The 15,282-nt window shown below is 58.1% G+C and overlaps 2 protein-coding genes across 6 annotated transcripts in view; one reads left to right on the forward strand and one right to left on the reverse strand.

Moving 5' to 3' along the window:
• Positions 1–1,339: 1,339 nt before the first annotated feature.
• Positions 1,340–7,246, forward strand: NR1D1 (nuclear receptor subfamily 1, group D, member 1). The gene is made up of 8 exons (XM_014536218.1): positions 1,340–1,370; positions 2,193–2,339; positions 4,036–4,365; positions 4,646–4,734; positions 4,838–4,982; positions 5,330–5,967; positions 6,281–6,466; positions 6,977–7,246. Exons 1-8 carry the CDS (start codon positions 1,340–1,342, stop codon positions 7,244–7,246), a joined length of 1,836 nt encoding a protein of 611 aa, XP_014391704.1.
• THRA (thyroid hormone receptor, alpha) overlaps positions 7,238–15,282 on the reverse strand; it is a 14,567-nt gene continuing 6,522 nt past the window's right edge. For 3 of the 5 annotated variants that reach the window (XM_005861866.2, XM_014536132.1, XM_014536135.1), the window contains 5 exons: positions 14,513–14,718; positions 13,423–13,569; positions 12,512–12,770; positions 11,842–11,969; positions 7,238–8,148 (listed from right to left, as the gene is read on the reverse strand). In XM_005861866.2, the coding sequence (XP_005861928.2) occupies positions 7,720–8,148; positions 11,842–11,969; positions 12,512–12,770; positions 13,423–13,569; positions 14,513–14,718 (1,169 nt within the window). In that variant the 3' untranslated portion in view covers positions 7,238–7,719. The remainder of the gene's footprint in view (positions 8,149–11,841; positions 11,970–12,511; positions 12,771–13,422; positions 13,570–14,512; positions 14,719–15,282) is intronic. The other 2 variants (XM_014536134.1, XM_014536133.1) reach the window with 1 other exon arrangement.

Below are 15,282 nucleotides of genomic sequence, written 5' to 3' on the forward strand. Positions count from 1 at the left end.
CTGTGCTCCCAGGCCCCTGCCTCACCTCTGGCCTCATTACTTTAGGACCTCAAAGCACTTTCACCATAAAGTTCCCCTTCCTTGTCCTTTTTATTTCACAAATAAAGGGAAATGACTCAACCCAAAGTCACCTCAAATGGGTGGGAAGGTATCACACAAGCAAACAGGGAGTCCCAAGGGGCATCTTCACCCCCAATGCAACTCCTTTTCCCAGGGGCGCGCTCTCCCGGAGGGGAGCAGAGGGGAGAAGAGGTCACATTTCCTTTTAGTTTTAGGACTTGGCCCGGCAGCAGAAGTTCAGCTTAAGCTGCTAACTCAGGGATATCTCCCTCCCCTACTTGTCTTCTCTCCCCGTGTCACCCGTAACCTCAAGGCGAGGTCAGTCCTGCAATCACGTGAAGTACTCACGTTTGCAAGGTTTGCAGAAAAAGCCTATTAGCTTTGATCTCCCAGGGAGCAGCGAAGCTTGCCAGTCCCTCCCCAGGAATTCACATGCCTCTGCCATACAGGCTTTCCAAACACGCCACCCCGACTCTTCGGCGCACCCCACCCACCCCGCTCTCAGCTCCTCCCCGTCCCAGCAAGAGCTTTTGCGAGGCAGAAAGGGGTAAACAGACGCAGTCCGCCCACTTTACCAGTGGACCACAAGTCCCGGCAGCCTTGGCGCTACGCAGGCGCACGGCGCTCAACGTGCCTGCTGCTGGAAAAGTGTGTCACTGGGGCACGAGGCGCTCCCTGGGATCACATGGTACCTGCTCCAGTGCCGCGTGCGGCCCGGGAATCCTGGGTTGCTGGCGCCTGCGCAGAGCCTTCTGTCCCAGGGAAAAAGGCAGGGGCAAAAGGCGGCTGAGATTGGCAGAGTGAAATATTGCTGCCGAGGGAACGTAGCAGGGCACACGTCTCGCTTCTTTGCGCCTGGGTGCCCTGTTTCTCCCCATCACCTACTTACTTCCTGACTGCAACCTCTCCCCCTCTGGGACTTCTGCACCGGGAGTTCCCGATTCGCTATCCTGCGGCGCTGCGGAGCCTTCGGGCAGCGGCACCGGTGCACTGCGGAGACCCGACCTCCTTGCTTCCTGCTTTCTAGCCAGGACGACTGCAGGCTAATTCTCTCGGCCTCCTTCCCCCACACTCTCTCTGCGCTTCCCATGCAAAGCAGACCTCCGTTGCCTCAGCGTCCTCCCCTTCTGCAGGGCTGCAGTCCGGCCACCCCAAAACCTTGCTGCAGGGCGCCTCCACTCCCTGCCCTGAGTCAGTGCCCAGGGGGAGACAGCGGCAATTGCGACCTCCAGTTTGAGTCAAGGTCCAGTTTGAATGACCGCTCTCAACCGGTGAAGACATGACGACCCTGGACTCCAACAACAACACAGGTACTGAGATGACTACCATCATCTTTTCTTTGTCACTTCTTCTCACTTCTGTGTCTAGAACAAGAGGAACTTTGTAAGGGACTGGGGACTCCCTTCTCCCCGGGGATTTACTAGTGTCATGGGGACCATAGACTAGGATTTCAAGAGGGTTTTTTTTGTTTTGTTTAGTTTTGTTATTTTTTTAAATTTTTTTGCCTGGGAATGTGTCCGGAGACGCCCTACCCCCACCCCTCAGAGTCCTAAAGCTCTCATTAGCCTGAAGGATTCCGGGCCGAAGGAAATGGAGAAGGGATTTCGTGTGGTGAGATGAACAGTACTTTAGAGGGACTGGGAGCTTTGGAGCAGTGCCCCAGAACGCCCCCATCTACCCGCCCCCTGTAGCTGTGACATGCCTGGCCTTCTCGGAAAGAAGGTGCCCTCCTTCGTCTCTTCCTCTTCCCCTAGTTTCCGCAGGCAGGAAGAAACCTAAGAAGCACTGGGTGATCGGGACACCGAGGCAGGAGGGGCCGGGGAATGGGTCAGGGCTCACTGGGGAATCCTCAGCGGCAGGAGGGAGCGGCACTTGAGCAGCTGGGAGAGTGGCGCTGGGCCCCAGGAGGACACCCACAGTGCCCGGGTGGCCCGGAGGGCTCACATGGCTGCAGAGCCGGGCCCACGTGCTGCGTTTGTTTTCATTCAGCAGAAGCCGTGGCCACCACCTCATTGGTCGTTGCCTCCCGGCCCTGTTACATAATGAGCTCCGCCCCCCGGTCGCCCCGGCAACGCGTGTTCCCTTCTCCCCTCCCCTCTGTAGTCCCCGCCCATCTCGCGTTCGCTGCCCAGCCAAGGACCAGGACCTGGACCCGGGGAGGGGCGGGACAGAGGCGGTGCTCCTGCTCTCGATTGACGGGAAGCGGAGAGGGCGGGCCCTCGAGTTCCGGGGTTCCTCGTTGGGGAGCCACGTGCAAGAGGCACACGTGGAGCGGAGACGTGAGGCCGGCTGAGGGCCCGACTCCCGCCCCGCCCCGCTGAGATCTGGGTGAAGCTGGGCTGACTCACCGCACCCGCCTGCCTCCTTTTCCTGTCCGCCTGCCCGGGTTCCCCCTCCTCCCCATCACCAAAGCCGAGTAAGATGGGGCCATCCCTGACCTTGCTTGGCCTCCTGTTTACACTCCTCAGAGGGACCTCACATACAGCCACCCTTCTCCTCACTCCTTTCCTCTTTATTCTTTTTGCACCTACTCACTGCACTGCCTTTAGACTCAGCTTCTCCGCATTCCAAGTTCTTTCTGTTCCCCAAGCATCCCTTCCTTAGTCCTGCAAACATTGTCTTACTCCCCTCCCCACCAGACAAGCAGCAGTTTGCTTCCTAAGGACTTCCCCAAAACAAGGATATTAAGTCTCTCTCATCTTTTTGTTTGTTTTACAGAAAGGAAAACAGACTTAGAGAAGGGACTTGATTTTCTCTAGATCACAAATCAATTTGGTGGTGATAGATCTAGAACTAGACTCTTTTGAATGTGCCCCCTCACTTCCAGGTTAGAAGGAAGTCTTTTTAGAGAGTCTTAACTCCTCTTTGGGGGATGGGTGAACTAGGTCAGGTTCATTTACCACCAACTAAATACCCCATTCCCCCCGCCCCATCAGCCTTGAAACTGTAGGAGCTGATCTGTTGTGCAACTATTTTACAGGGAGCTGGGTTCACCCTGGCCAACCTTGAGCTATTTTAGGGTTGCCCTGCCCAGCTTAGTGTGTGTCAGTGGGTGAGCAAGACATGTGCCTCTGGAGACACAGTAGCATAGCCTGTGTTGGCTCACGTGTCCTGGGATCCTCCCTTCTCTCACCCCGCCCATGGCCAGCCAAACTAGGTGCTTGGCAAAGGTGTGGCAAGCAGGTCACCTTTTTCTCCTGCTGATACCACGGGAACACAGCCACCTGGTTAGCAGCGTAATCAGATGTCCAAAGTCCTGGAGTGGCCAGAGAGCCAAGGTCATTGTCACCAGGCTGAGAGATCTGGAAGGGGGAATTCCAAAGCCTTAGGCAGGACAATTTGTCCTTCACATCCACCTCCTGCAATTTGCACTGCTCTTTCCTGGACGTAGACTAGGGCTATCGGAGGCCAGGGAGACCAGACTGGGCAGGTTTGGTACCTTCCGTACCTTCGGAGAATACATCTTCCAGTTTGGGGGGAATGTGACTTTAAATCTTCACATTCCCCCACTCTCCTCACTGTTGGCCAGCTGCCCCTCCATGGCCTCATCCCTGGAATGGTCTTCTGTTAAAATCGGCAGCTGTTTATTTTGGAAGACTGGGCCTTATGAATGGGTCTCAGCTGCTCATCCCATCCTTAAGGTCTGCCACCGACAAGTCATTAGCTGCAGTCAGCATTTCCAAGGAAGGCTTCAGGGCAGGGGAGAGGGCACATATGAGATGCCCACAGGGGTCGTGCTTCTAGGGAGGTACCTCACACCCAAGGCAGAAGCTGAGTGTACCCTGCAAAGGGTCGTGGTGGTTGATTGGCTATGCCATATGTAGTATGTGTTGGGGGTTGCCTATGGTGGCTCTTCTGGGTGCCACATGTTTAACTTCTGGCTTGGGAGAGGCAAGGAGGTGATGAGCAGGGTGGTGCTCTAAGACCATAGACATATGGCAGCTGACTTCCTCTCCCCTTGTGTTCCACTGCCAGGTGGCGTCATCACCTACATTGGTTCCAGTGGCTCTTCCCCGAGCCGCACCAGCCCTGAGTCCCTCTACAGTGACAGCTCGAATGGAAGCTTCCAGTCCCTGACCCAAGGCTGCCCCACCTACTTCCCACCATCACCCACTGGCTCCCTCACCCAGGACCCAGCTCGCTCCTTTGGGAGCATTCCACCCAGCTTGAGTGATGATGGCTCTCCATCTTCTTCATCCTCCTCTTCCTCCTCCTTCTATAATGGGAGCCCCCCAGGGGGTCTACAAGTGGCCCTGGAGGACAGCAGCCGAGTGTCCCCCAGCAAGAGCACCAGCAGCATCACCAGTGAGTACATTTCCAGATGATCCGGGGAAAGGAAGGTGGCAGACCGAGGTTGGGAGTTGGTGTCCATGTGCAAGTTATTCCCAGAGCCTACCCTGGCCTTGGAGATTTCTCCTCGAGTTGCATCAGCTGCTGTTGAGCCCAGTCTGGTCATTTGAGTGCTCCCCCCTGGATACTGGGGCTCCTCCTTAGTTTCCCCCCCAGAATCTCCAGCCCAGAAAACCTTCACCTCTGACCACTCAGTCATCCCTCTTGCTCACCTGCCGCCCCTCTCTTCCCACAGAGCTCAATGGCATGGTGCTACTGTGTAAAGTCTGTGGAGACGTCGCCTCGGGCTTCCACTACGGTGTGCATGCCTGTGAGGGCTGTAAGGTGAGGCAGGTCGGGGGTAAGCACAGGGGCAGGTGACGCCCTCCCCCAGGACTCATCGGCCTGGCCTAGATGGAGATGCTCACTAGCTGCCCCTGCCTTCTAGGGCTTTTTCCGTCGGAGCATCCAGCAGAACATCCAGTACAAAAGGTGTCTGAAAAATGAGAGCTGCTCCATCGTCCGCATAAATCGCAACCGCTGCCAGCAGTGTCGCTTCAAAAAGTGTCTCTCCGTGGGCATGTCCAGAGATGGTGAGGCAGCACTGTTGCCCCTCGAGCATTCCCCTTCCGTTTCCGGATTTACCCCCCCCCCTGTAAAAAGTCCCAAACTGAGACACATTATACCGGGAGTCTCATTTGCCTAGGGGATGCCCATACTTCATCCTCTTGGGTAAACACAGATCTTTCCCATTAGTCCCTCTGGTCACCTCCTACCGACATCCCTACTTGGAAAACCCCCTCCATGGGTGTGGCCTTGCTGGTTTTAGTTTTGATGGAACCCCCAGCCCTCAGGGTCTTGCCCTTTCAGGAGAAAGGAAGGAAGAGAAGCATGTGAGTGTGTATGAAAACTTCCTGACACTGCTCTCATCCTGTCACAGCTGTGCGTTTTGGGCGCATACCCAAACGGGAGAAGCAGCGGATGCTCGCTGAGATGCAAAGCGCCATGAACCTGGCCAACAACCAGTTGAGCAGCCAGTGCCCAATGGAGACCTCGCCCGTCCAGCACCCAACCCCAGGCCCCGTGGGCCCCTCACCACCCCCCGCTCCAGCCCCCTCACCCCTGGTGGGTTTCTCCCAGTTCCCACAACAGCTCACACCTCCCCGATCTCCAAGTCCTGAGCCCACAGTGGAAGATGTGATATCCCAGGTGGCCCGGGCCCACCGAGAGATCTTCACCTATGCCCATGACAAGCTGAGCTCACCTGGCAACTTTAATGCCAACCATGTATCAGCCAACCCTCCGGCCACCACCCCACATCGCTGGGAAAGTCAAGGCTGCTCGCCTGTTCCCAATGACAACAACATCATGGCCGCGCAACGTCATAACGAGGCCCTGAATGGTTTACACCAGCCTCCCTCCTACCCTCCTGCCTGGCCCCCTGGCCCTGCCCAGCACAGCTGCCACCAGCCCAACAGCAATGGGCACCGTCTATGCCCCACCCACGTGTACCCAGCCCCAGAAGGCGAAGCACCTGCCAACAGTCCATGGCAGGGCAACTCCAAGAACGTTCTGCTGGTGAGGGCACCTGGGGTGAAGTGGGCAGGGGGCCTGCAAGACTGGATTTAGCATAGGGCAGCTGGGTGTGCCCGGAGGCTAACACAAGAATATCCTCTTCCCAGGGGAGGATGCTCAGGCCTGTAGCAAGGGCTCTGCCTAGGGAATCCCTGATCTCCACCTGGCACCTGATTTCTACTTTACCTGAAAGACCCCTCCTCCCGGGCCACGGCCTCTCACCCAGCCCAAATCATGGGCCCAAACCTGTGGGGTGGGGAGCTCATCTGAGCTAGCCTGGCTGATACTCCCCTCCCCAAATCCCTTCCTCCTCCAGGCGTGTCCAATGAACATGTACCCACATGGATGCAGTGGGCGAACCGTGCAAGAGATCTGGGAGGATTTCTCCATGAGTTTCACACCCGCTGTGCGGGAGGTGGTAGAGTTTGCCAAGCACATCCCAGGCTTCCGTGACCTTTCTCAGCACGACCAGGTCACTCTGCTGAAGGCTGGCACCTTTGAGGTGAGTGACCCTTTATGCTCCCCACTCTTGACCTTGGGAAGCACCCCGCAGGAAATTTGGCATCTGGGGCAGGCAGTGTCTCTGAAAGGCTTTGGAACCCCAGTACCTTTGTCCTTAGACTCTGACTGAGGCAGGAGGGAGGGGGCAGAACATCTCTCACTCCTGCCTCAGGAGGCTGGGATTTGTCTTCTCAGTTGGGGTCTAGTCACATCCCATTGCCTTTAAAATAACACTTGCGGGCACACTGTACCCCCGTTCTAGGCCTGAGCAAATTAGTTTTGGTGAAGTGACTTGCCCAAGGTCACAGGTAGTGACTCAGATTTAGGCCTGTTGGATTGCAAAGCCAGTGTGGGTTGTTCTCCATCCTTCCACCTGGTCTCCCACCTCCCGTTACCCATTTGGAAATTATCCCCACTCATTCCTGAGAAACCTAGTAAACCCTTCAGAAAACTTGAGGGGTGATTCGGCAAGTGCTCCTGCCACCTCACCCAGGATGACTTCCCGCTGTAGGTGCTGATGGTGCGCTTTGCATCGCTGTTCAACGTGAAGGACCAGACAGTGATGTTCCTGAGCCGCACCACCTACAGCCTGCAGGAGCTCAGCGCCATGGGCATGGGCGACCTGCTCAATGCCATGTTCGACTTCAGCGAGAAGCTCAACTCCCTGGCGCTGACGGAGGAGGAGCTGGGCCTCTTCACCGCGGTGGTGCTTGTCTCTGCGGGTAAGTCAAGCTTTCGCCTGAGCCTGACCCCGGGGAGGAGGCGGACGCAGTTCAATTGAACACACCTTTTATGGAGTACCTACTCTATGCCAGGCCCTGCACCGGGCACTGGCGATACAGACATGATTCAGACACAGTCTAGCTTGGGAGACAGACTCATGCCCGACTAATTATAAAACAGTGAAATAAGTGTCACAGTAGAAGCATGAACCAAGGGCTTAGGAAGCACGCACAACTATTTCTGCCTGGGGAGCTGGGGAAGGAGGTGACACTGGAGTGGGGCCTCAAAGGACAAGTGAGCTATTGCCAGGCAGGGGTGGGGGTGGGGGTGGCATTCAAGCAGAGGGAACTACCGAGCAAAAAGCAAGGGAGCCTGGGTAGGTTTGGCCTGTTTAGGGAAGGAGAGCGGCCTTGTGGGCTGGGAGGTGCCCAGCCCTGCTGAGCCCATGCTCCCAGCTCTCGGGCACCTCCTGCTCTGGGGGGAGGACTTGTGCTTCCCTCCTCCTCCTTCCCCTGGGCCCTCTGAGGGGCTTCAGGGAGAGGCTGCATTGCCCGCTGCATCCTCCTGGCAGACCTTGGGGGGCTCCTGGCAGACCTCGGGGGGCTCCTGGCAGGCCTCGGGGGGCTCCTGGCAGACCTCGGGGTCCTCGTCAGAGGAGCTCAGGGAGCTCGTCTCACTGCTGTCGTCTTCCCCACAGACCGCTCGGGCACGGAGAATTCCGCTTCGGTGGAGCAGCTCCAGGAGACGCTGCTGCGGGCTCTTCGGGCTCTGGTGCTGAAGAACCGGCCCTCGGAGACTTCCCGCTTCACCAAGCTGCTGCTCAAGCTGCCGGACCTGCGGACCCTGAACAACATGCATTCCGAGAAGCTGCTGTCCTTCCGGGTGGACGCCCAGTGACCCGCCCGGCCGGCCTTCTGCCGCTGCCCCCTTGTACAGAATCGAACTCTGCACTTCTCTCTCCTTTACGAGACGAAAAGGAAAAGCAAACCAGAATCTTATTTATATTGTTATAAAATATTCCAAGATGAGCCTCTGGCCCCCGCCCCCCGAGCCTTCTTGTAAATATCTGCCTCCCTCCCCCATCACTGAACCTCCCGCCCCCCCTATTTAAACCACTCTCTCCCCTCTAATTCTCTAGCCCCCCAATTTGTTCTATTCCTGTCTCAAATCCAATAGTTCACAGCTGAGCTGGCTCCTGTGGTGTGTGCTTGTTGGGGGTGGGGTGGGGAGGAAATAATGCCAAGGCTGGGGCACACCTCCATCTGGTCAGTCTGTGGGGTGGGTACTCTGCCAGCAGATGGGAGGGCACAGGGAAACAGCACACAAGTCTAAGGGGGGCGCCCACGGGGGTTATTTTCATCATATATTTATTACATAAATATATAGTAAAATAGACGAGCAACAATTACCATAAAAATATCTTTCTTTAAAATCCTGACCCAAAACACAACGGGGTGAAAAATCGCACATAACAGACATACTGATTGTCAACATGGGGCAGGAGTAGGAGCCCCCCAAGTCACTCCTACTGGCCCCACCCCCGGGGAAGGGAACTACCTCCTTCCTTGTTTCTGGCCACAACCCCCCTCCCCCCCCCCCCAGCACCAGCTTCTCATACATTCAGTAGCGCCTCCAGGGAAGTGTCCCCCTCCCCCCACCCAGGAGTTCCCAGGGCAGGAATTACTGTCCCTATGGACGGTGTCTGTCACACGCCCTGCCCTCTCCCAGCCCTGTAGACCCGCCACCAGGAGAAGGCATAGGGGCTCCTCCACCCCCACCCTCCCCAAGTCTGAGCAGGGAGGAGGCTGGATGAGGTATGTGTGTTATGAGTGATAGAACGGGGAATACTGAGATGGAGAGGCGATGGTGGGGGTGGGGTAGTGGTCATGGCTCTGGCACCCCCCTTGTCCTGGCCTGGACCCCTCATTCTATTCTCAGCAGCCCCTCCTCCCACCAATACTGCACCTGCTGCCCCACCCTGCCTGCCCTAGTGCCCTGGGCCAATACTGGGGGAGGCAATGCTGAGCACCCACGTCAAGGCCATCCCCCTCATTAGCACCAATGGCCCCCAGGAGAGGGCCCTGTCCCCCACTTCCAAAGCAGGGGCTGGGACAGCTGCCTCTCTAGAGCAGGTCTGTGGCACTCCTGAGTCCCCCCCCCCCCCGCCCCCCCCCCCGTACTCGCTCACACATTCACACAGAGAAATGCACACATTCACCCCACATCACAGAGTGAGGGGGAGGGGTCAGGGGAGGAGTGGGGGATCACAGCTCTCATGATTGGGGCAGGGTCTGGGGATTCCCAAGTGCCTGTAAGAGGCCACGCCTCTTCAAGGCCTTTTCTCCACCATGTCCATGGCTGAGAATGGGGAATGAGGGGGAGAGGTGGGGCTGGAGGGACGGGGGAGACAGCAGACAGGTCAGGAATTCCACTGGGCCCCCAGGGGTAGGAAGAGGGTACAAGAGGGCTTGCCTACAGGACAGGAGGAATACAGGAACCAGAGCCCCAGGAGAGAGAGAGAGGGAGAGACAACGACAGCATGTGCAGCCCACGTGCCCAAGGGGGCGGGGCAGGCACATGCACAGGTGACAGCACAGGTGACAGCGGATGCTCTTCTAGGCCCTCCCCTCTGCCCAAAACCTGAACAGCAGGGGAAGGACATGCCCTGATGGGCAGCATAGCATTGCCTTTGTGTGTGTGTGTGTGCATGTGTGTGCATGTGTGTGTGTGTGTATAGGGGGCTGTGGCAGGCTGAGGGTCAGGGTGGGGTGGCAGGTTCCCCACAGCTTAAGACATTTTTGCCCCAGTAGTGCAAAGCGCAGGAAGCCCTGGCACCCCTCCCCCCTGCCCCATTCCCCATGGCTTCCGGGGGCATCTATGTCCACCCATCCATCCCTGCCGACATGCAGCCCTGAGCCCAGGGCCCTCTGGTCTGCTCTGCCCCTCCCCACCCTCCCCTTGCCCACCCCCTCCCACGGGAGAGCTACCTCCTCGTCCCTCTCCCCTGCGGAGTGGGCGAGAGCCAAGGGGAGGAGGAGGGTAACTGACCCAAATGCAGACCAACAGAGCACTCCTCACCACGAAGGTGGGAGGTGGCTCAAGCCAAAGTCCCTGAATTAGAGAAAAGAGGAGGGGAAATGGGTCCCGGGCGGGGCGGAGGGGCGGGCTGGCCTAAAGAGCTTCAAAGAAAAAAGGAGGAGCACCAACCGCCCCCTCCCCAGGGGCCCCAGCGAAGTGCTAGTAATCTAAGCATCCCATTCCTAGGTGCCTGCCCACCCGGAGTCTGGGTTCGTGCGCAGAAGCGGGAGTAGGGACGGAGGAGGGCAGAGGTTAGGGAGAGCCCAGAAGACACATGGGAAACAGAGTCCTCAGGGGGCGGAGGCCCTGGGAGAAGCCCCGAGCGCGCACACCCTCCTCGCCCTAGTGCAGAGCATCTGGATTGGAGCTAGTACAGCAGGAAGTGAGGAGGGGGGGAGCTTGAGCCACGGTTTTTCCTGTGTGGGTGCCAAGGTGCAGAAGGAGTGGGGGGGGGCGGTGGACGGACAGGGAGAGGCCCCTGGGGCTGGGCACTTGAAAGGGGAGCTGTGTGGGCAGCAGGGCAGGCTGGTGAGGGGCCAGCTGGCATCCAGCGTGAGAGGTAGATGGAACTCAGCGGGCACGAGTGGCAGAGAGCAGAGGAAGTACTGGGATAGGGGTGCCAAAGGGGCACAGGGAGGGGCAAGGCAAGGGGTGGGTGGCCAGGACCCTGTTGTGTTAACTCACAGCTCTGATCGGCAGCCCTACCTTTAGGGACCTTGTGTGGGGGGCAGTTCTCTGATTTGGGGGGAGGAGGGGTAGTTCTCAAAGTGCATGGGGGTGGTAGGGGGGGTCCTCCCCTCTGGCCAGCCTCAGTTAATAACTTAATATTATCTCTCTCTCTCTCTCTAGCAATCGTTCGCTCTCTCTCTTTTTCTTTTTCTCTCTGTCTAGTTTTTCTTCATTTATCTTCTCCCCTTGCCTGGTTTCCAAAGTGCAGTTAGAATGACTATAATTTTTAACCTCCGGGGAGGAGCCAAGCCAAGCCCTTCTTTGCACCCAGGCATCTGGGGAAGCAGAGAGGCCCTTAGCCTGAGGGGGAATCTAGGCCAAGGAACTAGACGGGGGCCTCTCTCTCGTGTGTGTGCAGGGGGCGAGCTGAGGGCCTCCCCCACCCCCCACCCCCCGACTCCACATTCCTGTCCCCTACAGTCAAGATGGCTTGCCCCCTCTCGGTTCTCCCTTCCTTCCCCTACCTTCTTGGAGGACGGGGCCCGCGGTCCCTCCCAGCCTCCCACACTGTCCTTTCCATAGCAAGTTCATCTGTGTGCCCTGTGCCAGGGCTGGAGGTCTGAGGAGGGGCGGGGTAGTGCGGGTGTGTGTGGGAGCTGCATCTATCCGAGGACGAGAGGGAGGAGAGAAGAGGTGTGGGGGGTCTCCCTCAGCCCCCAGCTCTGCTCCTTCTCTCCAGGCTCCTCCCCACCAGCTCCGCACACCCTCTGGCCGCCTGAGGCTTTAGACTTCCTGATCCTCAAAGACCTCGAGGAAGAGTGGGGGGAAGAGTTCGGTGGGGCACTCGACTTTCATGTGGAGGAAGCGGCTGGCGTGGCAGGCCCCGATCATGCGGAGGTCAGTCACCTTCATCAGCAGCTTGGGCCAGAAGTGCGGAATGTTGTGTTTGCGGTGGTTGACGTAGTGCTCGAACGCCAGCAGGTACGCCTCCTGACTCTTCTCGATCTTGTCCACACACAGCAGGCCCGAGCGGTCTGCGGGGAAGGGGAGGCATGAGGGTATGAGGGTATGAGGGTATGAGGGTATGAGGGTGAGAGGGTGAAGGGAGACAGAGGGGAGGGGAGGGGCGGGGGGGGGGCGGGGGTGGCAGGAACAACTCCAAGGCAGAGGGAGGGTTGCGGAAGGGATGAGGACAGAGGGACAGAGAGGTGGGGAGAGAGGAAACACAGCAATAGGGCAGGACTGGGGGCAGAGAGAAGGGTTGGGGGGCAGAGAGGTGGGGTGGGAATAAGGGTAGAGAAAGGATGAGGGGGCAGAGAGAGGGGATGGGGCAAAGATGGGAAAGGAGCAGAAGAGGGATCCGGAAGCAAGAGATGGGCCCGGGGAGCAGAACAGATGGGGATGGGTGACAGAGCAGGGCACAGGGGACAGAGGATGGGCTGGGTGATGGAGGCGGCAGAGGTGAGCTTGTGGGACCCAGGGGTGGGCCTGGGGGCGGCAGAGAAGCCGGTGAAGGGAGAGAGACGGGGGTGAGTAAGGACGAGCAGAACAGCCCTCCCAGCCAGCCAGCAGGTACCTGTTGACATCAGCAGCACGGCCTGCAGCAGAGCCACTTCCGTGTCGTCCAGGTTAAAGGCAGAGAGTGACTTGCCCAATTCAAAGATGGCGTCGGAGACGACGCCCAGGCCGCCATTCTTGAGCTGCTCCCGCTTGACAGCCATCTCCCCGCTCAGCGTCAGGGTGTCGCTCTCGGGGTCATAGCGGACGGCAGCCCGCAGGGACATGATCTCCATGCAGCACCCCTTCAGGAGGATGATCTGGTCTTCGCAAGGCAGCTGTGGGGCGGCAGGGCCAGGGAGGACTCAGCTCGCCCTCCCAAGAGCGTCCCCCCCGCCCCGGGGGGTGGCCCCTGGAGCTGCGAGGCCACGCCTGGCCTCAGCCAGGGACATGGACTCTGCACAGCTCCCCTTGCGCTGGGCCCCAGACTTGCCCTATTTCATGAAACCTCACAATTACCCAATTACATCTCCATCCCCACGGCAGATGAGGAAACAGATGCGAGGGAGTCAGGTGACATGGCCAAGGTCAGTCAGCTGGTACAGCAGCCTGTCCCCAGCTAGTGCTCTTTTAAGACGAGAATGTCCGGGCTGCCTGGAGTTGGGGTGGCCACGTAGAGATGGGGGAGAGGGGCTGGGCGGGCTTGAGAGGAGCGGTGGAAACGGGGCACGTGGAGCCCACTGGTTCCTTAGGGATCAGGTAGCCCAGAGTGTGTGTGAGTGTGTGTGTGAGTGTGTGAGTGTGTGTGTGAGTGTGTGTGTGTGGGGGGGGCGGAGCAGTGGAGGGTGCGGGGTGTGTGTTGATCTAAAGGAACTGTTCCCTGCCCAGAGGAACTCAGATGAGCATGTGCTGGGACTGAGTGGCCTGGGGAGCAGGTCTAGGTTCCCCTCCATGTTTGTCACCATGTCTCCCCTCCCACCTGCCACTCACCTCGGAGAACATGGGCAGTTTTTTGGCAAAGTCCACCACACGGGTGATGGCCGGGGTGATGATCTTGGTAAACTCGCTGAAGGCCTCTAGGTCCACCTTGTCTCCGTCCGGCATGGAGACGATGGGTGACTGGCCAATGTCGTCCGGCTGGAGGGAGAGAGAAGGGGGGGGGGGGCGGTCAGCCAGGGTTGCAGACCCCGTCCAACCTCTGAGGCTCCCTGCCACCAGGGGGAGCTCCAAGGCAGCTTGGGGAAGAGGGGCCCCGGTCCCTGGGACTGCTAGATCCCAGGCCCCAGGCTTCTCCTTCACCTCCGGGCAGAGAACAGACCAGAGCCAGAGCTCCAAGTCTGCTAATAATAACAATGATCATCCCAGCAGCAGAAGTAATGTCATGAGAATAGAAGCTATATTTACTGAGTATTGAATATGTGGCCAGGCATTAGGCCACGTGTTTTACGCGTATTATCTCATTTAATCCTCACCACAACCCTATACAGAAGGTATTATAGTTATCTCCATTTCACAGATGAGGAAACTGAGGCACAGGGCAGCTACCTAATAAGCCCAAGGTCACGACTAGTAAGTTGTAGAACCAGGCAGTCTGATTCCTGACCGTGACAGCACACTGTTCCACCCCCTGGCATACCTTACCAGGAACCAGACCGCCAGTTTCCTGCCTTCTTTCACCATAGACAACCACCTGACCATTCACTTGGCACTCGGTTTTGCCAGGGCCTAACACAATGCCCGGCACCCAGCAGGTGCCCCAAAATACTGTTCCATGACTGTGTTCTCCCCCTTTCCTCCCAGTTGCTGTGAGCGAAGAAAAGAGGAGAGGTCAGCCCTGCCGGAAATCTAATGAGGAAGGAAAGGCCCTGTCCTCACGTAGCTCCCAATCAGGTGGAATAGGCAGGGCCCAGAGGGCAGTCATACATACACAGGTGTTCAAATCAAAACCACCAAGGTCTGGGGAGTATCAGCTTTGTGCTAGAGCAAACCAAGAGGGCTTCCTGGAGGAGGCAAGGCCCTGAGCTAGCTCTCCTCTCCCTGGCACCTCGCTGCCACTCACCCCCACCCCCTCTCTCCTTACCAGGAATTTTCGCCTCTGCTTCCAGTGGCTGCCCTGGGCATTTGTGCTGCGGTGGGCCTCCGTGGCAACATGGATCAGATCCCACTCTTCCGGAGTGGGCTCTGGTCGCTGCTGCAGTGATCGGATCATCTCCTCCTTCCGCCGCCGCTCCCGGTTCTGCTCAATCAGCTTGCGCTTGGCCACCCGCTTCGAGTCATCTAGAACCACTGTCAACAGGAAGACACGGGCCCTTTGCACGGCACTCTCCACCACCCTCTCAGAAACTACTCTTCCCAGTGTGCAGGTTGGGGAAACTGAGGGCCAGAGAGGTTGAGCGACTTCCGAACCACCTAGCAGCTGCGTGGCACAACCGGGTCATGATAATCACTGGGACATCAGCTCCACTTCGGGCTGATCCAGAGGCATAGCAGGTTCTGGTCTAAAGGGTTATGGCGACAGCAGGTACTAGAAGACCCTGCCACCCAATCCCTAGGCAATGAAAGGTATCCTCTCTCACCCAGCAGTGGGGTGTCCTCTCTGGATGGGGTGCTCAGGACTTCTTCCTACCCAACAACTCCCTCTAAGGCCTGGAGTTGGTGAAAGGTACGTAAGCACCAGGTTCATGTGCAGGACCCAGAGAGGAATGCTGTTTCCTGTTCCCCAGGGATGAGGAGAGCAGGGACCAAGATTCTGAACATTCACTTCACCGTCGGTCTGACCGGCATTGTCACTCTGCCCTGTGGGCCCTGAGCGTACCTTGGAAGGCAGCTGCCCTATCTGAACTCACCCCC

This window comes from Myotis brandtii, unplaced genomic scaffold (assembly GCF_000412655.1).
Source record: "Myotis brandtii unplaced genomic scaffold, ASM41265v1 scaffold157, whole genome shotgun sequence".
Classification (NCBI taxonomy): Eukaryota; Metazoa; Chordata; class Mammalia; order Chiroptera; family Vespertilionidae; genus Myotis; species Myotis brandtii.

Excerpts from the sequence above, each read along its gene's own strand:
- NR1D1 (XM_014536218.1), top strand. The coding sequence starts at position 1,340 with ATGACGACCCTGGACTCCAACAACAACACAG. Across the intron at positions 2,340-4,035 it reads GGCACACGTGGAGCGGAGAC|GTGGCGTCATCACCTACATT; the intron begins GTGAGGCCGGCT and ends TTCCACTGCCAG. Across the intron at positions 5,968-6,280 it reads ACTCCAAGAACGTTCTGCTG|GCGTGTCCAATGAACATGTA; the intron begins GTGAGGGCACCT and ends TTCCTCCTCCAG.